Source organism: Ambystoma mexicanum, chromosome 11, assembly GCF_040938575.1.
Source record: "Ambystoma mexicanum isolate Mex_15411 chromosome 11, UKY_AmexF1_1, whole genome shotgun sequence".
In the NCBI taxonomy this organism is placed as follows: domain Eukaryota; kingdom Metazoa; phylum Chordata; class Amphibia; order Caudata; family Ambystomatidae; genus Ambystoma; species Ambystoma mexicanum.
Genome location: NC_090934.1, coordinates 675,279,041 through 675,302,223, shown reverse-complemented (window position 1 = coordinate 675,302,223; position 23,183 = coordinate 675,279,041). Strand labels below are relative to the sequence as shown.

The 23,183-nt window shown below is 45.6% G+C and overlaps 1 protein-coding gene across 5 annotated transcripts in view; it reads right to left on the bottom strand.

Moving 5' to 3' along the window:
- Window positions 1–5,882: 5,882 nt before the first annotated feature.
- The window catches only part of ARL14EP (ARF like GTPase 14 effector protein), a 153,150-nt gene continuing 135,849 nt past the window's right edge, over window positions 5,883–23,183 (bottom strand). For all 5 annotated transcript variants that reach the window (XM_069623531.1, XM_069623533.1, XM_069623530.1 and 2 more), the window contains one exon: window positions 5,883–7,822. In XM_069623531.1, the coding sequence (XP_069479632.1) occupies window positions 7,594–7,822 (229 nt within the window). In that variant the 3' untranslated portion in view covers window positions 5,883–7,593. The remainder of the gene's footprint in view (window positions 7,823–23,183) is intronic.

Genomic DNA, 23,183 nt, shown 5'->3' with positions numbered 1-23,183 from the left:
GAAAGCGTCCAGTTTACGGTTCTCATTATCGGGAGGAGTAGCACACGTGTGCTGGGTGCGAGCCTTTCTGCTAGCCTCTGCTGAAATAACTAACTCTGGAGTAGGCTGCGACATCAGGCACTTCCGAGTCGATTATGGCACCTTGAACTTCTTCTCCAAGCGGCCCTTGGCCGCTGGCTCCGTAAAAGGGTGCCTCATCGTATGGAGACCCTCCTGCCACACGTGATCCAATATAGGGATTGCGAAAACCGCCTTTCTCCTCTTCCCCAATGGGTCGAACAAGAAGCAATCCTTTTTTTCCTCCAGGATCAGACCAAAATGGTTACAGGCTTTAGCCATCATTACATGGGAGGCTCCAATGGCATCTGGTAGAGATTCCGTCCGGTTGGGCCAGACTACTCGAAGTATCCAGGTCAGTATCCCAGGTGCCTTAGGAGAAGAAACCGTAGAGTGTGTCTTGCGGAAGACTGTCCTGCGCTGAATCCTCCAGCTTCCCTTCCTCCTGATCCCTCAGAGGAGGACTTAGAAGCCTAGGCGACAGTGGAGGAGGCCTGGCTGGGGAAGTGTTAGGGAGGATTCTCATAAATGTGCTAATTCCCTCTACCTTAGACCCCTCCAGCTCGTTTGTTGAACTTTGGGACTTTGAACTTTTTAATTCTGTTTGTTTTCTGTGTTTATTTCTTTTGGTTATGGAGTTTTAGACAACTCTATAGGCATCATCTTTTCATGTGTGTCAAACAGCACCCTCAGTGCAGTGACACAGTGAAGCCTATTAGGCTCTCCTAAGATTTAAACACCTTCTCTGGGATTAACTACTGTATCCCAGAGAAAGTAAAGTGAAATTGACTTTACTATTTTTTTCAAATTCCTAGACCTAGCACACACGATCTTACAATAGAGTGCTGGAGGGGCTACCTAGTATCTATCCCCTATGTCAAGAAACTCATGTAGCAGTCAAATGCTATCCTTTCCTATCGAAATGGCGGGTGGCAGTGGTTTTACAATGAACTACCATGATTTTTCCCGACCGCGAACACCGGTAGCTAAAAATCGCGGGAGCCATGTTTTTCAAGATGGTGCCTGAGCGCCCTTTGTTTAAACAGGTCCCGGTCATTTTTCACCATTTCTTTATGGAAAGGTCCTTCTAGAGTTTGTCTCTGCGCGCCAAACCAGGTCTGGTCCCTTTGTTTCTATGCCTTTGGGGGGCTTCAGGACTGAAGACCACCTGTCTGTGCAACTTGCAGGCCTAGTCAGCTTGTGACCCGACATACAAACCTTTCTTCCGTGAACTACTTCTAAGAACCGTGGCAAAGAATTTTCTGTTTTAAATACCAGAACCGTTTTTACTTATACAAGACACTAGCCCATTGACTTTGGCCTACCTATTGCATTGAATCAACTCCTCTGGTGAACTCAAACTATTTGCACTGTTTTAAAGTAAATGTAATATTCGTTTTATCAACTTATGCCTTTTTGCTCCTACTTCAATGCTATTTTGCTCCGACTTCAAGGGAGCTCAACTGCTTAGTAATCAGTATTGTAGTATACTTTTTGTGAGATATTGGTTGTCTCCTTTAGTGAATGCTTTCTAAATGATTGTGTAATAAATTGTTTTACCAAGAAACCTTGAGTATAAGTGTCTATCTGAATACTTGACATTATAGACCTCTGTTTAACACCCTTACAAGCTCACATTCCCTCTCGAGATCAGCCTGGCTGCTCAGCTCGCTACCAAAAACTGTGTGGTACAGTCTTATACCAAAGGTTGGTTTTGCTTACACCTGTAGTCCTAGTTGTGTTTAGTGGTCCCAGAAGGTACTGCATACAAACTTTGCCTAACAGGAAGATTTCCTGAGACGAGGCTCCCGGCTGCGGGGGGTATCTGTGCCACCCTTCTAATGAGGAACTGCAGGCGGGCTGTGCAGCAACGGAACAGACGGAGCCTGAGGCACTGGGAGCCTGGCATCTAATTGCCCTAGGAGCGTTTGCAACGTAGTCCGCACTTGCATCGAGAGCAACGAGTGCAGGTTGACGAGAGGATTTTGCGGCAGCACAGCCCCCAGACCCACTGATGTGGACAGAAGAGAAGGCTGCAGACCCAAAGCCGAAGGATCCAGGAACGGTTGCACCGACTCTCCTTCCTCAGAATCCGAATCAAAAGTCACCTGTTCATCGTAGGCAGGGCCCGCAAAGTGATCTCCTGCTGGAGTAGGTCCTCAGGGAGCAGGATCGGAAACCCGTCCAGAAAAGGCAGCTCAGTAGACACAGCGGAATGCCACATTGTTTCCCTAGAAGATGGGACTCCCATCCCCGACTGGAGCTGTGCCGGCTTTGAAGCGAATGTATGCGTCGCTGTTGCTTTCTTCCTTTACCCTGTCGATGGAGCAGTCGTCGAGATGGTCGTCGAGGGGGCAGCCAATGACGGGGCTATTGTTGACGGGAGAGTCGTTGACAAACTGGTCATCGGCGGCACAGCAGACGAGGGACCAGCCTTTGACGTTGCCTTTGTCGCCGAAAACCCCCTTAGATGGTGAAGGAGTCCGCTTGGACGATGACTTGGACCTGTGCTTCGATGACTCACGGCCAGAAGAGGGGCGACACCCTTTCATTGGACAAAGAGAGCCTCGTCGACGAGGAGGAAGAAGGAGGCCTTGACGTCTACTTCTCCTTGTGAGCTGGGTCCATGGACTTCTGTGGGCGGGAGCCCTTCTCCTTCGGCTGATCCGAGTGTGAAGTAGCTGTGCTCTGAGAGGAGGGAACTAACGACCCCTCCGCACTCGACATCAGCTTTGCAGCAGAAAGCTTCTTGCCATTACCCAACTCTGACGAAAACCTGGACTCACCAGTCCGCTGCATCTTAGGCCGAGCCCGTTGGAGCGATGGCGACCTTTTGGCCGAGGGAGGACCTGCCCCAGCGGGAAGAGCCTCCTTCCAAACCTGGAAAGGCACCCTCGTTCAGCCAGGTAATCAAGCACCTGTTTCTATCATTGAGGGTTTTTTGGGAAAACCCCTGAGAGATGTTGCAGTTTGTGGCCGAGTGGTTGGGGTGTAAGCAGTACAGGCACTCGTACCCTTGTACACATTCTTGAGGCCACAGGTCTCACACGGCCAAAATAAAGATTTCTTCAGCCCCAAAGATGACATCACAGGAACGGGAACACATTTTCCTTGGAAGCAGCGAAAGGCGCAGGGAAGAAAACAAAGCTTTCACAAAAGACGAATTCTCTGGACAGAACACAAGGTGATCCCAACAGTTTGGAAGACGGTTGAAATCTGAGGGGAAGCGCGGGGGTGGAGCTATACACCAGACGTCCCATTGGTGCTGCCTAAAGCACCAATGACATCTATAGGACACTCAAGGTGTCAAAGTTTTTCCAGAGGAAAAACTACTATAATAAGGTTACTGAGGTTTCCTAGCCTGATGCCGGGAAATATTCACAGCATGTGAATCCATGAAAGATCCAATGCTGGAGAAATATTGTAACTATTGCCAAAGTAAAAAGGGGACAATATTATAACGTTATGGCATGGTCAGTATGGCATATTATAACGTTATATTATGGCATGGTCAGTGGCAGATTCCCCCTCCCTGAGCAGCACAAAAACATTGTTTTTTTGTCGTCGCAGAAAAACTCCAGGATGTGATTGATCTTGGAAGCACAGTTCTTGGTCATAGCCGGCAAGGATGATGAGCAAATTGGCAGCCCAGATGGTGGTTGCTGCTGTGGAAATGTCCTTTTCCTGAAGGCATCAAGCTGCCTGCCTTCCTTGTCCACGGGTGGACTGCACATGGGGATGAGGGTTGGGCCGACTTCTTGTTAGAGGAAGCGGAGACCAGAGTCGGACTAAAATGGGTGCACTGGCATTTGGGGGCATTGTTCAGTGCCCTGTATCTTTTAAAACTGCCCTTTTTCCGTGAAACTGTGAAAGAATTTCTCATAGCAACCAGCCCATCTTCTCAAAGGTCATCCAAAATTGGAATAGATACCACTGTTTTTCTGGACCTCTTGCTTCGCTGGTAAAGGAACCCTTCTTCCTTTTTTCAGTGGGGAGGTCAAACGTCTTAGAATGCAAAACGCACATTTCAGCCCGATGGGAATTCCTTGGTGGGAGCTCTTATGGTTCTCCAATGGCAGGCACAGGATAATCAAACTAGCCAGTATAGGAGAAGTAGAGGGCGTACCTGGATGTATATCCATGTGTGAATCGGTGTCTGAGGAGTCTTGATGATGCTGTTCCTCCGGTGGAGGCAGGCACTGATGGCGTTGTGGGCTTCAAAGCCAGGAAGGATGGCATAGCAGGCATTGGGTCCAGCAGAGGTGGAATATGTGGGGACTCACCTCTTGAGTTCTGGCACAAGGGCCAGAAGGGTGGATAAAATGTCCATAGATAGGTAATGAGCTTAAGGTAATGGTTGTGAGGGGCCTGGCAAGTCCATCAGAGGCGGTGCTGGCGTTGGAAGCACTAGTGGAAGGAAGGGCTGGAGGCAAGCCAGAAAACTCCTCTTCTTCGACAAAATACCCCCTTCTAGGCCAACTGGTTTCAATAGTGTGCTCCATGATGTCCTCGGGAGGAATATTGGGAGCCACTGACATGCGCAGGATTTATGGCTGCCACGTGAACAGGGGCTGTGTAGGCTTTTTGGGTGACTTGGGCAGTGCAGGGACTGATGGATGCACCAATGTAAGCAAATGCCCATAGAAAAGTGAACATAGCCAAGGATTTCTGTGATGATCTTCAACTAGATAGTTGATAGAAGAGGCTTGTACTGTTCACCCTCGTGGTTATCGACGAGGAAGACACTGACTGAGTAGTTTAAGCTTTGCGGATGTGGTAGTAGCCGCTTTAGAAGTGATGTGGCTCGAGGATGTGCTTGCTGTCAAGGGCTTTATAGACCGCGTAGTCCATCTAGTTGACAAGGTGGACTGTTCATGCAATGAGGTTGCTTTATTAGGCATGGCAGGCCTATCGGAGCCTGGCAGAGTATGGGTGGAATCGTCTTTCTTCACCCTTTTCCCACAGGAACTTTCCTTATGGGATCTAGACCTCTTGGAAGAGTGAGTGCGCTCTGAAAACCTGAAAAGACATAGTAAAGCACACCTCCTCACTGAAGCAGAGTCTGAGGCAAAAATGCCTTCATTCAGACATGCCAAAAGTCTCCTCGTGTCTATCCTTGAGTGTCTTATTAGAGAAAGAATCTGAAGGTTGCCTTCAGGGGTGGAGCTTAAGGAAGCACCTTCTATTGGCTCATGGGTAAATGACCCAAAACAACACAGGGAACACTAAAGAGAATGCAGTTTCTGGTTTTGAAACAATAATTCCCAGCCTAAGGATGGGGAATAATCTAACAAGCATGTGAATCCATATCTTGTACCTTTGTAACCAAGCTGAACGTATTCTTATGCCTTGCGCTCTGATACCCTTGGGTCCGGCGCGCACTATAAACAAACATGAAAGATGCAATGCTAAAGAACATTGTCAGGAGAGACCTAGCATTTCAAGCTGGCACACAAGTAAACTCTGCTTAGGTTAAGATGCCATGGCCTAATGAAAGATTCTATGCAGCTCAGAGCAGGCAAATGTTATAGATCAGGAGACTCATGATTTGATTCTTTATCGCAATGTAGTGCACAATTCTGTAAACAAACATAAGTAGAACGATAAAGCAAGAGGAACATGAACATTTAATAACTTGCCCAAACTTACACTACTCTTTACACCACACTGCACTTTTTCTGCATCACAGAACTGCTGATTGACACAAGGGTTCCCTTTACATACTGCAGCTGCATAAGCGCTGGTATAGAGCCAACGCTATCTATCTAAACTTTTTTTTAAAAGAATGGATCAGGTCTTGGTAAATCAACACTCACTTCAGTCAATTTGTTTCAAAACTTTATTGAAAAAACATAATGCCATCCAAAGCACGGCAGTGGACAGGCTTGCAAATTCACTTTTAAAAGTTGGTAGGAAACAGTATGTTCAGCGATGCCAGATTTGGTTTCAATTGCTATTACAGATCGCAATCATTACACAGAATGCAGTAAAGTATTTGGAAAATCATTCCATAACAGAAAAAGAAGTTTGGGATTTTTAAATGGGGTTATAAAATGGTAATATATATATATATATATGTACATACATACACAAAAACATGTTTACAGAACTGGGGAGCGATAGTGGCCATATAAAATATTACATTATTAGAACTCAATTATTTTACATAAAATTAGGATTCCCCATTTCATTTGCAATATAGATTTTGAGACATGTATTTTTTCAGGTGCACACTTTAAACATATTTCCCAGAAAACTCTAGATGTAAATAACATCGCCGTAAAATTATCGAATGAATCAGGCATCTGAACGTAATTTTGGTTTACATCATTTTTAGTTAACAGAAATGTAGCTGAGTCATATAACACTGAATAGGTATAGAAAACGAATACCAGTAGGTCTGCATAGTTAAGCATATGTGGTGGCTAATGCAAGAAACTCAAGTAATCATGTGCACAAGTATATATTTTTATCTTACTCTATTGAGTAAACCAAGTTAGGTTCTAAACACATAGCCAGGAGAGAGAGTTGTAGTGGAAATCAAAAACATGATCAACGGAAAACTGCCACATTCAACAAACGGAACAAAGCCCAACATATGAAGTAATGTGTTGCTTTGCTCAGACAATAGGCCTATGAATAACCCACTTTCCTGTGTGGAAGAGAGGACGATGTACAATAATGCACACATAAATGAAGCATTAGGTCATGCGCACAAAGTATAGGAAGGTTGTGCAGGTTTCTGTACCACTCAAGTTGTAAAATATGTCGAAAAACAAGTTTTAAAAAACCATCTAGTTGTCACAGAAGTATGAATGTCTCACAACAAGGTGGTAGGTCACCTCTAAATAGTGCACACATTCAAAAAGGCATTCCATACATTTTCAGGGAGCTTTACGAAGTTTCTTAAATGTTCTGTCAAATTTATAAACTACAAGTTGTGGAAAATAAATACCTCTGGATAAAAAGTTGCAAATGGCTCATTTCGAGGATGCGCACACTGATATTTTGTAAAAAAATATTTATTATAGTGTTAGTATAAATCCTTCAACAGCCATATGAAACTGAAAAATGCTTTAATCGCACAGCAATCTCCTTCAATAAAGAGCCACTATGTTTCCCCTGATAGATAAGTGAACACACAAAAGCTGCTGTGGGAGCCAATGTTTAGCGACTCAAACTTATTTTCACATTCCGATAATCCCAATTGTTTGCATGTTATCAGAGAGAACCATAGATAACTAACTTTACTTGATTGGTAATTTCTCAAACAATGGTTTTCCTGGAAACATGTGACACGCAAATACAACAATACACCAACTCTAGCACAGAGCTCAAGTTCTAGAAAATTGGATCTGGATAAATTATGAGCTGTGCAAGAGTCACCTCAGGCTTCCCTTTTTTTGTTAAGGAAAAAGTTCCATGATGAAAACCAAAGGATTTTGTATGATTTACACCAATGTAACCCACTTTCCTTTCAATGAACAAATCACACACTACAAATAAATAAGCAATGGATATATATGTTCTTTTCAATTAACCCACATGTTTATTACGAATTATTTCTCCTCCTTCAATTTCAATTTGTTCATATATCCATTTGCGATCACACCGACATTCAGCCCCACACTTGTTTGAACCACAGTTGGGACAAGCGTAGAAGCAGCCCAAACAATCCTCATCAAGACAGTCACAAAGATCCATTCCGTTGAAAAGCAGCAGTCCTTGGTTGTCGTACACGTTACTCTTGGACGGTAATTTCTGCCTGTAAAAGACAACCACAAGAAATGAATACCTGTGTACTAAATATTTCAGTCAAGAGTCAAAAGGAAACTTGCATTTAAAAAACATTTTGAACAAAAGAAGAATCGTCAGTCAGATTTCTGTATCAGGACATACATTTAATCACTCCTTGAACATGCAGTAAACATCGTGGTAGGAAGAATTGCAGTCCATCAAGAAGAACTTAGCCGGGAAGAGGGTACCCATCGCTAAACTCAAATAAAAACGTGATAAAAAATAAAGAATCAACAACACAATGAAACTTAAAAGGGTCCATATTTAGGCTGGGATGTTTTTGCTACTTCATTCTCCCTCTTCCCGAGTGTGTACAACACTTTCTACTTAAACACAGATGGGAACTACCCTTCATTCATGACATTCCCAAAGGCTTACCAAGTCTAACTATGTATCCAATGAGTTAACTAAGGATATTGGCTGGTAGATCAGTCTCAGTAAACCTGCAAATTACTTTAGGTCCCCTTCTTCAGGACCTCATAAACAGAGATCGATTTCACGTCATCTCACACCACTCTTATGATTCTTGGGGTTCTGCAGGGAATTAATAGCTGCCACCTGCTTCAGTCCATAGACCTAAAGGGAACCAAACACACAACCCAGAAACTTACGATTAAGCCCTTCACTGGTTCTACTATTAAAGCCACTTTTTAACACTCATTTACAAAAACACATGTACGCCTTCAAATCAGACCATGTCCAGCCCAAAATTCCTGCATAGGCCTGCACTGCGATGATTTCCTCTTCACTGGGTGGCATGTAGATGAATTCACTTGCCACGGAAAGTCTGCCATAGGTGACTGAAAGAGACCCATCAATTATCTAGAAAATGTATGTGCACCATTAGGATACCGATTATTCATTCAGATAGCCACTATAGTCACACTAAAGCATCTTTCGTAATACACCCATCTTCTTATTAACATACCTTCTTATCTCTCTGGGATGAGGCACTCTACTAAGGTCAACTTGCGTCTATGCAAGGGAAAGGCAAAGGCACACTGCACCTTCTCCCTGTTCCAATCCTGTAAATTGCTCATAACGCCTATAAACTACGGATACTGCCTTGCCGGTGCACATGAGGGTCCCCATTGCAGGGATCGACCCCTGAAATAACTTGCACTGTCTGCTCCCTGTGCGCTCTTCTGTAGCCAATGCCTGTGTGTCATGAACAATGCGCAGCTAATGCGCCACCTCATTTGGTGTAACAAAGTTGTTAAAATTCTATTACGTACTGGGTCCTGATCACAGAAGCACAATTCCTCCTCCATGCGGTATCCAAGTCGCCATGCAACCTCAGAGTAGAAACTCCTTTCACAACTAATGCTGACGTGAACACATTTGGTCCTTGGAGGCCAAATACTAGAATGGCACATACGCTGCCACTTGTAAGCGCGAAGGAGCCATGTTTAAAGGGTTCTGTCTCCACTAAAGCCCAATTTACTGCTGGTCAAGCATCAGCCTCCATCAAAGATATCCAGACTCTTTCCTCTCAGAGTTCCACTTTACAGTCGTTTACCCTCGCTCATATAATTGTCTGTTCTGTCCAAAATGGATATGCTCATTCAACCCAAGGGTATCCGTTGTTAAATGGAAAATCTTGTTCCAACTAAAGCAAGACGGATGCATAATTGCCCCCTCTCCAGGGGGTCTTGGGTTTCTCCAAAATGGTCCATCGTAATATGTGTCCGCTGTATGATTAGCCTCCAAAAAGTGGCTAAGATGTGAGGCAGTGATTTTTCTCATCCCGATACAGGATTTATGCTCAGAGATCCTTTTCTTTACTGACCTTGTTGTCATTCCCATATACCGTAGCTGGCCTGGGCATATGATCATGTAGAGTTACAGTTTACAAAGACGTTTTGGACCCAGAAGGTTTTCCACCCTTGGTCCAACGTTTAAGTGCTTTTGGTTTTTGGACATGCGGCGCAGGAGCTGCCCGGGGGTATGCCTGGTCAAGCCTCTCACACACCACAATTCTTTGAGTGGACGACTCCGGATGTTCCAGATCTGCTGTGTGTACAAATCTGTCCCCAATAACTTGCCTTCGCTTGATTGCAAAGCGTGGTTTCAGTAAAACCATGTTGCCGGTATTCAGTATTGGCCCCAACCGTAGGATCTCTCTCTTTATACTTCCAAAAAGGTGCAAATCGCGAAACACTGTTCTAATGGTTTCATCACCTTTGTCCTTCGGTGTCTGTTCCAGAGTAATATCGCTAGGGATATTGCAGGCTCTCTTGGCTGCTCTTTATGCCAACTTCAGCAGATAGCCTCTTTGCTCGATCCGCCGATTAGTGCCTGAGCTTGCTCTCTGTATTCATTCACTTCTGAGCATGTTCGCCTGAAGCGCAAAAACTGCCCAAAAGGGAGGTCATCTTGTAAGGCCCAAGGTTGGTAGCTATTATAATGGAGCAATGACTTGCGGTCTGTGGGTTTTCTATAGATCGAGATGTTGAGCAAATGGCTTTAATCTTGATGTCAACAAAATCAATCTCATCCTTAATGTACTGGTATGTGAACTTTAGAAATAAGATTCTGCTCATTGATCCAAATGAAAAATTGCAGCATTTCTTCTAAAGTGCCCTGAAAAATGGGGAAAAAAATATATATACTGATGCCATACTCCAATCTGCTCCAAAAAGTGGTTCATAGATGGATAAATGTATGCTTCTTCAAATTCATTCACGTAAATGTTGGCTAGGCTGTGGGCAAAGATTGCCCCCATTGCTATGCCCGAGATTTGGTCATACAGCCAGTCCTGGTAGCCGAATACATTTTTACCAAGGGCTATCTCTACCAACTGTAGAATGAGGCAGGGAGATACCTCAATATTTGTTGTAGGCATCTCTGTGTGGCCAATAAAGTGGCCTCCTGTGGGATTTTACTGTACAGAGATTCAATGTCCAGGGTCACCAAAAAAACATTTTCCGGATTCAAATTATTCATCCTCAATAGGTTCAGCACTGCTGTTAAATCCTTCACGTACAAACATATGTTAGGGATAGCCTTTTTAGCAAAATCAATCCACATATTGGGAAAGTGGTTCCAAAATTGATCCTATGCCCCGACACTATGGGTCATCCTGGTGGTGGTGTGGCCCCTTTATGACATGGGTAGTCTTTGGCATTTTGGTGTTAGAAAAACTGCTTCCTTGTTACTTATGAACCCAACCAGTTAAGCCTCCTGAATGTTAACTTTTAAGTTTCATTCTGCCGTTCATTAGCTTTTATCAAGAGTTTTTAGTTGTGTTTAGAGCTTGTGACCCTCTTCTCGGTTATTTCTATTACACAGGCGGCTCACCACCTTGACTTAGGTATAGCATCTGGCACAAAGGGACAGCTAAGTTCTTCTTGAGGGACTGGTGTAGTTTAGTAGTAGGATTGATTCTCTTCTGGTAACTGATCTATATGTGGCATTATACCTCTTGTGTTACTATGACTACCCTGTGGGTGGACCGTCCTCGATAATGGAGAGGTATGTCTTTTTTTACTGAGTTACCTGGTGTGTAGTTTTAGAAAGAATTGTAGTACCTTTTCTTTTTTTACCTTAACACTGGCTACAACATTCAACTTCAGGACACTCCGGTTCCCAAAATCCCTGTGGAGAGATTCTAGACATCTTGCCAGAGTGGAATTTCAAGCAATATTTTTATTTGCCAAAAGTCCTAAAAAAGGCTCATCACAATGCAGACATACATCAGGACTGACCAGCCCCACAAATAAGCAGCATACCATTCAATTTTGCTCTCTAAAAATATTTCCAATACTGCCAACATTAATCCCTGTGGTGCACTCACAGCCATAGTGGGTTCCTTCTTGGTTCACATTACCATGCCAGAATCTCTCCTCACGGTCTAGCTTGCAGGATCGGGGGCATGAGCTGTACCTCTCTGGCCTTAAATGGAGCTACTAGAAAGAGAGCAATCTAATATCGTTGGAACTTTCAAGAAGGCAACAATTCCCATGACATGTTGAAGGCATCCGCCACAGACCACAGATTCTTGTCTTGCTCTCTTTGGAAATGAACAGAAGAGACCGTTAGTTGAGACGAATAAACAATTCCACCTATGAATGGTCCAAAGGTGAAACAAGTATGACAGTACCTACTATTATGTGGGGTTCACACACTTGTGTTTAGATGAAAGATGGCTCAAAAGGTCTGCTTCGCTGCAGAGACCCTGGAAAATTAAGCACCTGCAGGAAATTGTTGGGATCTATGGCAAACTTACAAGAGTGTGGGGTTCGAGTAATCCTTGTCCCTAGCCAGTGTTTCTTTCATGGACGAGTGGGGCATCAATCATTGCTGTCTGGATTGGTGATCCACATATCTAAAAACCCTCCTGAATCGCGGAAAGATCTGAAGTTTTTACAAGGGCTTCGAACGAGGTTTAGTAAACACAGACAATGACTTTGCTGTAAGTGAGCTTGAGCTCCTCACCCATGAAAACGTGAAATACACCCACTCCATCAAAATGGAGGTAAAGTACATTTTTGTGCAACTTCTAGGTAAGCTTTGTAGGTGTAACGCTCACCTGGTATCCACGGGGACGTCGCTCAGCCTGTTCTTACCTCTTACAACCTCGAACCCTTCCCTGGAGTCTACTCGACTGGAGAGTGGGCCTGAAACACAGGATTGGTAGAGTTTAACTCCCTATTGTCTCTGTGTGCTTGAACCCCTTCTTCCCTGGGGTCCAACCCTTCCCTTTGATCCACAGCTCACCTTGTTTTCTTGGAAAGTATGCTCTCCGTCCTGCTTTCAGCGCAGGGGCGCTTTGATTGATGCGGGCTCGTTGCTGCCTAGTTACTTCACTGGTAAGAGTCCGACAAGTAAGTATAATGAGTTTGAACAGTTCTCTAACTTCGTTCCTTTCCTTCTTTAGATGATGGTCGATGTCCGGGGATGGCGACATGCTGCTGAGATGAGCAGCGCTGAAGATGAGAGAGCACGAGGCGCCCCTTTCGTATTTGTATTGAACGGAGTTCTTTTTCTGTGTCTTTTAGGTGCTGTGACATTTTCAGCATGGATGCCGGTTATGAAGAAGAAATGCGGTGAGTAAGCGCGGTATGCGGCGCCTCTAGATGTTTTCACGCTAACCTGGAGTGTCTTTTCCTTCTTGCAGATGGATGAGAAGTTCCGAAGACAGAGTTCCCCCAGAGCGCCTGGATTCAGGTAAGCGTTTGAAGCGAAGATTTGCTGAATGCTTACTAATGCCTTTTTTCTGTTCTTTTCCAGTTTTCTTAGGAAGCGGCGTGCCGGGATGGGAATGACACCGCTGAAGATGCCCGCAGAACAGAAGGAGCGATGAATGATGGTCAGAAGCGCCGCAAGGTAAGGCTGTTCCCAACGGTGTTCTTGTAGGAGTTGAGCAATGAGCACAGAAGAAAGATGCAGGCCTACTGGAGACCGATCCGAACACGGCGAGTGTCACGCTGCAGGTGCAGAAAAGCATGGCTGAAATAGTCTGAGTATCCCAAGTCTCTCTGGGCTGAACCACACCCAAAAGACTAGACTGCACATGCAGTTCTGGGAACCGAAATATGTGGGGGCATCCATCTTGTCCCCATCAATTCACTACGTCCAATTCCCCAATGTTATCCTATGGGAGTGAGTCTGGTGCCACAAGCGCCAAGTCTGGCTCCAAGTGGGTCTTTGGAGGGATGGAGAGGCCCTCGAGGTCCATGTAGTTGATTGGGGCCTGGCTCCAGCCTGACATCTTCGAGGGATGGGGACATGAGGAGCAGGAATCATGACAGTAGGGTGAAGCCATCACTGTCACCGTAAATCAGTGCCCAGGACCTTGCCATGTTCCACAGTGTCTACATGATGGGCTGATCAGAAGATGCCCTGTGCAATAACCTTTGCATCACCAAGGCCTGCACTGAACTGTTCCAGCTTATCCTTAAGGAGGCTTTTTTGTAGTCAGCCAGCTAAACCTTTTGATTTGCTGCTACTAGCAAAGTACCAGAGTTACACTGAGGTAAATGTTCAAATCAAGATGCATTGTTTTTCCTAATACAACAAGTGCCATATCCTCTATAGGGGACCATAGAGGAAAAAGCAGCTAGAGTAGAAGCTGCCACAACAGAAACTAAATTGAATATAGTGGCGAGAACCTCTCTGTAGACACAGGACAGAATCACACTTTAATCATATTACTTGAGTGGAATGAGACTTAGCCTACTCCCTCACAGCTTCAGCCAGAACATCCCTCAAGAGAGGAACACCAGTTGCCTCAGATGACTTAAAAAACAAGACTGCAATTTGTAATTGCAGAGCATCTGGAAGAATTTCCAGACAGTCCATTAGCCCTGTGACTCTCATGGACTGCTTTAGCCAATGATGAGGAATCCTCATTTGCATCGTCCTCTCAGGTACGATAGGCGGACCCTCATCAGTATCAATCTGCAGAGATAGCGGGGTTGGGGACCTTGGACTCTGTTACCATTGGTGGAGGCATAAGAGGCTAAGGCAAGGTCTCGGATTGAGGAGCCAGCTGAGATGTAATTTGGGAGGTGCCTTTAAATTGAAGCACAACTAAAGCCATTGGCGGAACAGGTGCAACAGTAATCTCCTTAATCAAGTCTTAATATGTGTCCATGGGACTCTAGTGCATCAGGCTTTGAAGCATATAGAAAAACCTGTCTTCTACGGACCATTTCAGGGCTACAGGCGGTCCAGGAACTCACTAAAACTGGTTGTCAAGAAGGTGGCACCAACCAAGGGCCCACATACTGTGAAAACCCAGGTGGAAGTGAAAAGGTTGGATTGAGTGAGATTAGATGGTCATCCATTTATACAAGAGGGGAAATTAAGTCCTTCCCCAACCAAACAACTGTATCCACTAGACATCTTGCAGCAGCAGAAGGCAATGGCCAAAAATGCCCATCTTCATGACAGATCATCAGCCATTTTGTAGTCAACCAATTTTACCTGCATCACACATGGTGGAGAACAGGAAGGAATTAACTGTGTCCTAGTGACACAGTGACTGACCAACCAATCAACCCTCTGCTGTGGCACAACGAATTAAGTCTGAGTGGAGATTCTTTGGTTAATTTGCTCAATAAGTTATATTGCCCTAATTAACCAAAGTGTATTGGAGGTTCATCCAAGTGCTGAGTTGTATCCCAGAAGAGGTTGCTGGCTCAAGAAGACATAAGAAATAAAAGCAGTCTCATCTTACAATACTGCTCAATGAAATCTGAGGAAGTGTCATTTTCCCACTGACTCGGGTCACTCGGAGGAAGACTACTGAAAACCATGAGAAAAGAAAATGAAAATCAAAAAGGAGCCTGTGAAGAAGCAAAAAGGGAGAAGCCTCAGGGCTGTTGCACGCTTTATAAATCTTAATAAAAAAATAAAATAAAAAAGAAGCCGCCAGGAGCATCCACTCAGGGGAGAGGTCCCGAAAAAAGGAAGGAGAGCGAGTAAGACACTAACAGGACGAAGGCAGCACAGAGCACCACAGCAATAAAAGGGTGGGAAGCTGGCTGAAGGAGAGACAAAGGGAATGACCAATGGTAGACACAGTGGGGAATCAGGGAGGAAAGAGGGTCTGATGGGTCATTTTCTTTTGTTTTGATAGGAAGATGAGGAGGAAGCCAAGGGCTTTGTGTGGGCTTACTGAGGAGAGGTTTTCATTGCGCCTCGGCGGCTCTGTTGATTAGCCCACATTGGGGCTGAGACAGAGAAGAGAGGTGCCGGTTCATTATGCCACTGTGCGCCGGAAATCACAAACCCGGCAGAGGGGGTGGTCTGCAGCATAGTACTGAGGAGTCAATTTCGGTTGCACGTCCGACCCTCACAGTGGACCCGCGACGTGGGGCAGTCTATCACCTGAAGGAGCAGCGAGAGAGAGAGAGGGCGACATTGGGGACTTGTGTTTTCCTTCTTCCTCTGGCCCCTACCTGCAGAAGAAGCAAGAGTTGGTTGAAGACCAAGAGGGGACCAGCACGGGCCACTGCCCTTTTCATGCTACAGCGCCATAATCCCAGGGTCTTATTACTATCTAGCCCTGGAGTTGCATTGGGACAGTTGAATAAAGGTTATTTTGTGCAAATCCCACAAGCGAGTGTCCTTATACCCACACTGCACAGTGACAGAGCCCCATCTGTGATCCGGCCCAAATCACTAGTGCGCGCAGTTGGAGACTGCAAAATGTCAGCCACAGGAAAAACGTTAGAAAAATCACTTTCGCCCTGGAAAAAAGAGAAGGGAAGCAGACACCAAAATAAGGGTGGCAATGTAGCAGAATTGAAAAACAAAAAGTAGAAGGAAATACAGTGGGGAAAAAATGTTCCACACATCTGGCACCAACTCTGAAGAAAACCACCAAAGATCAAGTTAGTCCTTCTTCTAAAAATGGAAAGGTAGCACCTTGAATTGGTAGCGTTGATTTGGTATTTTGAAGCACAGGTATTTTCTGTGCGCTGGGAACATCGAAATATGAAAGTGTGCATCTTTCATGTCCAAGGTTGCCATGTAGTCCCCCTGTTTCAGCAGTGGGATTACTTCTTGTAGTGTTGACATGCCAAATTTCAGAGGCTTGACATAAGTGTTTGAGGGTGTAGGACAGGGCGCATTGTCAAGTCTTTCTTTGGCACAAGGAAATACATTGAATAGATACCCTTGTTAACCTGGTTTGCCGGGACATTTTCTATGGCGTCCTTTAGCAGCAGTGCTTCGACTTCTTCCAGCAGCGTGCGATGTTACTCCTGCCTCGTTTGTCTTTGCCTTGGCGGGTGGTTGGGTGGGGTTTCTATGAGTTCTATGCATTAGCCTCTCGCCATGGTGGAAAGTACCCACTTGTCTGATGTGATCCCCTCCCATGCGTGGGTAAAATGAGAAATGTGACCTCCTACTGGAGAGGCCTGGGAGGGGACCTGTAGCGGGTGGTCATTGCTTTGGTGGGGTAGAGCCTCCTCAGGACGAGGAAGAGGATCTGCCTCTACTTCTGGACCTTCTGTGGTCCCTTTGAAAATGTTGGTGGGAGGACTGCCCCTGCGAGGAACCCCAGGATTAATTCTGCCCGCCTTGGTTGTAGTTGGAGGACCGCTGGGAGTTTTGTCCTCTAAAACGGTGTGTATTAAAACCACCGCTCTGCACAAAGGGTTTGTTTGTGTATTGTCCCAGGGAGTCGAGGGTGTCATATTCCTCCTTAGCACTTTACAATGCGTCCTTGACCGCTTTACCAAATAAGGCATTAGGCTCAATTGGCATATTCAGGCCAAGCATGGCTCAGCAACAATCTGCACTACATTGTCTGCTGCGTCCAGATTGTTCTGTTGGATGCAGCCTGCCACCTGTTTACCCTCAGCTACTGTTTGTAAAAGCTGTGTCTTTAGGGGCTCCGGGGCCGAGTCTACCTATTGTGAGAGCTCGTCCCACTTGTGGCAATTATAACTCGCTAGTAGTGTAGTGTTGTTGGCTATCCTCACTTGGTAAGCAGTCAAGGAAGCTACTTTCCTGCCTAGGCTGTACACTACTAGAGAGTCGGGCTTTAGCTGCTCCCTGATGTACAATGGGTCTGATGGGGCTGGTCTAAACATTTTCTCAATGCGAGGGTTGACTGCCCTTGTTAGATTGGGGGTAAGTAAAGAATGATGAATGCGCCTTTGGACAGATTGGAGAAGTGGAATGAACTGTGCTGCAGATCGCTTATCCCTGGGGACGTCCTCTACGAATTATTTATTGACTTGTGCCTCCTGGGTATCGATTTTATAGTGTTCTGCAGCTTTTAAAAGAAAAACATTATACTGCAGCTGGTTATCCACAGGCAAATCAGCCACTGGTTGGTCAATATGGTCTGGAGATTGAATGATGTATATATTGGTCTGTATCCTCCATGTCCCCTTGGTCTGCTAATGAGCCAGGGTTTTGCAAACCTGTAGTGTCATAATAGTATAGGTCATCAGACACGTCTTGATAGGTAGAGGTGCTAGGTGGTGTTACGTCCAGGTGGGATCTTTTGGTGTCGGGCTGCTCGCCTTGAGGGGCCCACTTGAGGTTGGTAAGTTGATCTGGGGGGTGTTCTTAACAAAACTAGACATTCTCCTCTTAACCCTATCAAAGTCCATTGGGAGGAGCTTGGTAACACTGTGGGAGCAGGTTCAGGCAAAGGCTCTGGAGCAGGGGGATGTTTGTGGTGCATTGCCCCTGAGAGGGTGTCCCTAAAAAAGTGTTCTTTATCCCTTGAAACCTGTGATTTTGAGGATAAGGGCGAATATTTGAAGTTTTTTGACATATTTGCTTTCAGGGGAGTGTCTAAGATGTGTTTTTTAATGAGGTGACTCATTTTTGAATGTTTATCAGGGGTCGTCGACGCGTTTTTCGACGCATGTTCGCCGGAACCCTAGGACTTACCCGATTTGCTTGCAGTGTCGAAACAGACTTGCGAGTCTGTTTTCAGAGGCCCGTCATGTGGTGAACGCGATGGCCCAGAGGACAGGGATTATTCGGACCTTCCCTTCGACACTGTGCGTGGCTTATCGGTTGACTGTCCGCCATGGGGTGTGTGCTTTTAGTGTGGCATGCAGTGAGAGTGCTTGAGTCACAGTGTGTCTTCTCTGTAGCAGAACTGGCGGCATGCCTGTTGGAGTCGGGGGCTCGCACACGGGAATCCATCGGGTCCCGATCACCCTCGGCGTCACTTAGGATGCCGATGCTTCCATCGCTGGAGGCGTCCGGGGCGGCCTCGGCCTACATGGCGTAGTGGGCCCAGTGTTTAGTTTACGGGTCCTTTAAACTTTTTGCTGAAAAAGTCTGCAGGAATGATCCCTAGGAAAGCAGAGATTACACACCTTGTGTGAATCCTTCCAGGGAAACTTCCTGTTATAGGAATGACAATATTTAAATGGTGTGTTTTCCATAGTGTGGAAAGATGGCAGCCTGGTGGGAAAAATGAATTATGATCTCCCCCCCACTCTCTCTACTGTGCAGGGCCGAGGCCTGTTGTGGCCTAGGTAGGTTGCAGACAAAGTTTGTCAAGACGGGAGCCGTTGTCGACGAATGGTCTTGTCCTCGAAAGCAGTCACCGGAGATCTTGTGGTGTACGGTCGTCGAAAGGCCAGAAAGAAAGTCTAAATCTTAAACTTTGTATAAGTAATGGCGTTAGCCAGAAGGAGGAACTCTGCAACTTGCGTCCGACTTTTATGGTTGGAAAAAACAATCTGAGGGACCTAGACGCGTGGAGGACCATGGGTACAGGAGACGTCACACTACAGACAGTATTACTGACAACCTTTGAGTTTCGAAAACAAAAAATGTAATATTCCGTGGCTACCACTAGATGTCGGCCTATGCATACCATGTGATCTAAGCAGCTCCGCAAGCTTCAGAAATACATTTATTGTGAAATTATTGAGGATTCCCAGTCTGACAGGGAATATTCAAGCATGCAGATCTATGAAAGATTCAATTCTGGAGAACTGCCTCAACACCTCTACCATTAGAATACAGTGACAACCTACGCCAATTTTTGGTCTAGCTGGTCACATATCAAGTCTTTCACTATTGCTTTGTTGGGACCTCCCTCAGCACCCAACCATATGCCTGGCCTCTCGGGTTGCTTACTGGAGCCTAACCAGCCCCCCCAATTCCTAATCTTGACCAAATGCACACATGCACTTTAAGCCTTTGTGAGAATTGGCCCATACCTGGACTTCGGTCCCTGAGGGCGTACCTACCACAAAGTACTTTGAGGCCATACAAATGGGAAAAGGTGCTATATAAATTACACCTTCAATACAATATTAATAAGCAAGCAAATTTTCTCCTATGCCAACCACTTCTATCTTCATTAAGTTGTGCCAGAATCAGGCTGTGTGCTGGGGTTATGGAGACGTAGCTGCTTAACATTGAATAATTTTTGTTTTATCAGGAGGCGCAGTCTGTTAGTACCCACAACCACTTGTGTTACTGTTAAAACAAACTACGTATGCACTTACACAGTTGGAAATTAAGTGTAATGCAAAACATAAGCAATATCAGTCAAACTAAAGTGGTAAGGAAAGTTAATACCATGTACCTTATAATTATAAAAAGGTTCTTCCCTACCTAACAGGTTCAGTAACCAGAATTCCAGTTCAGAGTTAAGTACCTAAAAAGAGGGCAAAGGAAGTCCCAAAGCCCCCCCAAAGGAAAATGTGGCCAAAGCCAATAGGTACGTTCTTTAGTTTGTAATGCAGCAGTTTCAGTTACAAGCATTCCTTACAAAGGAACAATGCATCTTCCAATACCAAAGTACTGAGGGGTGACAGGGAACAATTCCTAGATTGGTATGCCACCTCTCAGGGACATGTAAAGGTAGTTAGTTATAGACCTAGGACTTTAGGCCTGTTGAATCCCTATGGGAACAGGAGGAGGGAGGGGGCTTCAGAAGTAGTAGTATGCAGTCTAAACTCACAAACGCCAAGTTGAAGAAACACAACCCTCAGATAATTATGGGCTGTTGAAGGCAACTACTCACACCTTTCCTCCGGGGATATGTGCTTTCAGTGTCGGGTTTAGGGCCGTCTACTGCTGATCTGGTTTCTATCAAGACCAACCCAAGTAAGTCTGCTTTGAATCCCACTATGCTGGTCAACTCCAGTACGCTTCAGGCATGGTGTGCTCCAGGAAGGCCCCTCTTCACAGAGGATAACCGCTAAGCAGCAGCTGTGGATCAGATTACAGTATCCTGAGATTTGAATCTGCAAGGTGCTGGGCCGGAGGGGGTTGTGAGCCTCCAGGCAAGACTGTCTGAGCAGCAGTAGTGCCATTTCAGAGGATGGTCCAGACCCTGGGAAGTTCCAGCGATGCTTGAAAGATCCAGAGTAAGAGGACAGCTATGGAGGACTACACACTAGTTAGGCCCATCAGACTAGGGAGGGAGGCAGTGGGTGAAAGTTTTCCCTTGCTACAAAAATACGGTCCAGGACGTTCCCTGCAGATAGTTTGGACAATGCTTGTCCGCAGTTGCAGTCCTCCATTCTTTGTGTCGTCTTCAGACTCTTGGTCCCAGTGAGATGCATTTATAAGGCGCTTATACATCAAGTAAATTGGGTTTCAAAGCTCCCACAGGGCATCGGGGAGGGAACATGGGAAAGAAAATATAACAATGAAAGCTAGAGGCAGACCTACTAGTCCTTGTGAGCATTCAGAACGTGCAAGTGCAGAGAAAGAAAGGATGAAGACATGGGAGAGGGGGGTGAGTGCTAAGTGCACCAAAGGGAAATTCTATGGAGTGAACAGCTGCTAAGTGATTTGGTGAGAGTGGTCAGCTGCCAATAAATGATTAAGTGCAGTGCAGGCCTGTGGTGGCATAGGCCAGTGGGTGCCAAGGCAAGTGCTGGGAGCGGGCGGAGGCTGATGAAGGCGATTGGATGTGGGAGGCCAGGACACAGGACGACGCAATAGGGCCCTGGTCACCAATCTCAGCAACTGTGGGGTTTAGCAGAGGAGGAGGTGAAAAGGAAGGTCTTGAGGAGCATCTGGAGTTTGAGGAGATCCGGCTCAAGACGAAGAGGAAGGAGGGAGGCTGTTCCATAGGAGGGAGCCTACTGAGGAAAGCGATTGTCCACCAGTACACTGTTTAGCGAAGCGTTTGACACACAGAGTTGGTGCCGGAGAAACATAAGTATTTAGTGAGAGCCAGTTGTAGAAAGTGTGGTCCCAGTCTCCAGACAGCCTTATGGATGATGCAGAGGGATTTGAATTTGATCCTCGCAGCAACCGGGAGCCAATGGAGAGATTTTAGGGCTGGAGAGATGAGGTCTTGCAGCCCTATTCTGGATTAGCTGGAGGGGTCGTAGAGGAGGAGAAAGTAGATTAAGGAAAAGGCTATTGCAGTAGTCTAGCCTAGCGAGAACCAGAGCTCTTGAGACATTGAGCTTCTAGCAAGAATTCCTTTGAGGAGGTTGAGTTCAAAGTAGGCCTTCTTGGCAAGGTCCTAAATGAGAGGGAGGAAGAAAAGAGGAGTCAAAGATGTCTCCAAGGTTCCTGGCTTCGGATGAAGGAGAAGCATGGCTACAGATCTTTCATTCTATGCAACATTGAAGCTGTGCACGATCTCAACCCTCAGACAGCAAGGGTCTGCACCATTTAAACAGACAGCCCTGAAACTGAGCTAGTCGAGATCCATTGCACTGACAGAGTGCATGGCCGGACAAAGTGAAAGTAAAGGGAAATATGGTCATTTTCTGGTCTGTAAGGGAAGGAAGACGGCACAAAGACCACATCTTGTACCATGGGAAGAACATATTACTTCCCCTGGTAATGTTCTTTTGACTGGATGTTGGTCCCATATATTCCTAATCTTTGATATTCTCCGATATCCTGCTTGCAGCTTTGGAAAACGCAGAGGGTGCCATGCATCGTTGATCTCATGTCCCAATGGCCTCCTTCCGCTCCAGACCAGGACATCCGCGTCAGTGTAAATGGCACTGCGCCTGTAGCCTCAGTTCATGTTTTTCCTCTCACAAGCACAGTCGTCTTGAAAATAAAAAAGACCTGAGCATTAACAGAGAACGTGGTGTAAATCATGGAAATTCTCCCAGATGATAGAGGGGTAGGCTGGGAGGGTGAGGAGGAATACTTCGGAGGAACATCTAGTCGAAAGAACATTAACAGGGGTAAGTAATTTGCCCTTCGAATGGATTGTGACCTCCCACATATTACTCATCTTTGATAGACTCCCAAAACAGCATGTTCCGGGAGGTGGGAATGTAGAATGTATTTCTGATTTATGCTGTGTAGAACAGGCTTCCCAAATTTGGCGTCCTGACCCGATAGAGTCTAAGCAATATGCATTGTGAAGGTATGCAACGAAGACCAGGTTTCAGCACTACAAATATCCTGTACTGGTACCCCTCTCTGGAGGGCTGAGAAAGTAGCCACCCCTCTAGTGGAATGAGCCATCAGACCTTCAGGAACTTCTTTCCAGACAGATTTTAACATTCGGAAAATGCACAGGATAATCCGAGACAGCCCACAAAAAGCAAATCATGTCTTATTTAGAGTGTCTGTTAATATAAAAGCTTTCTTGGGATCCAATACTTGGAGACTTTCCTCCTCCTTAGAAGGTTAAGGAGGTGGGTAGAAAATAGGCAAAACAATCTTTTGCGCCAAAAGTAATTCTGAGACCACTTTTGGTAGAAAAGAAGGGCGATCCCTCAGAACTATCTTGTCCTTCAGGAAAACAGTAAATGGTGGCTTAGACAACAAAGCCTGAAGCTCTCCGACCCCGGGAGCAGTGTAATACACCATAGCTTGTTCTCAAAGAAAACATCCTGAGAGGACACAAATATAAGGCTCGAAAGCAGCTCCCATCAGGAAGCTCAAGACCAAATTGC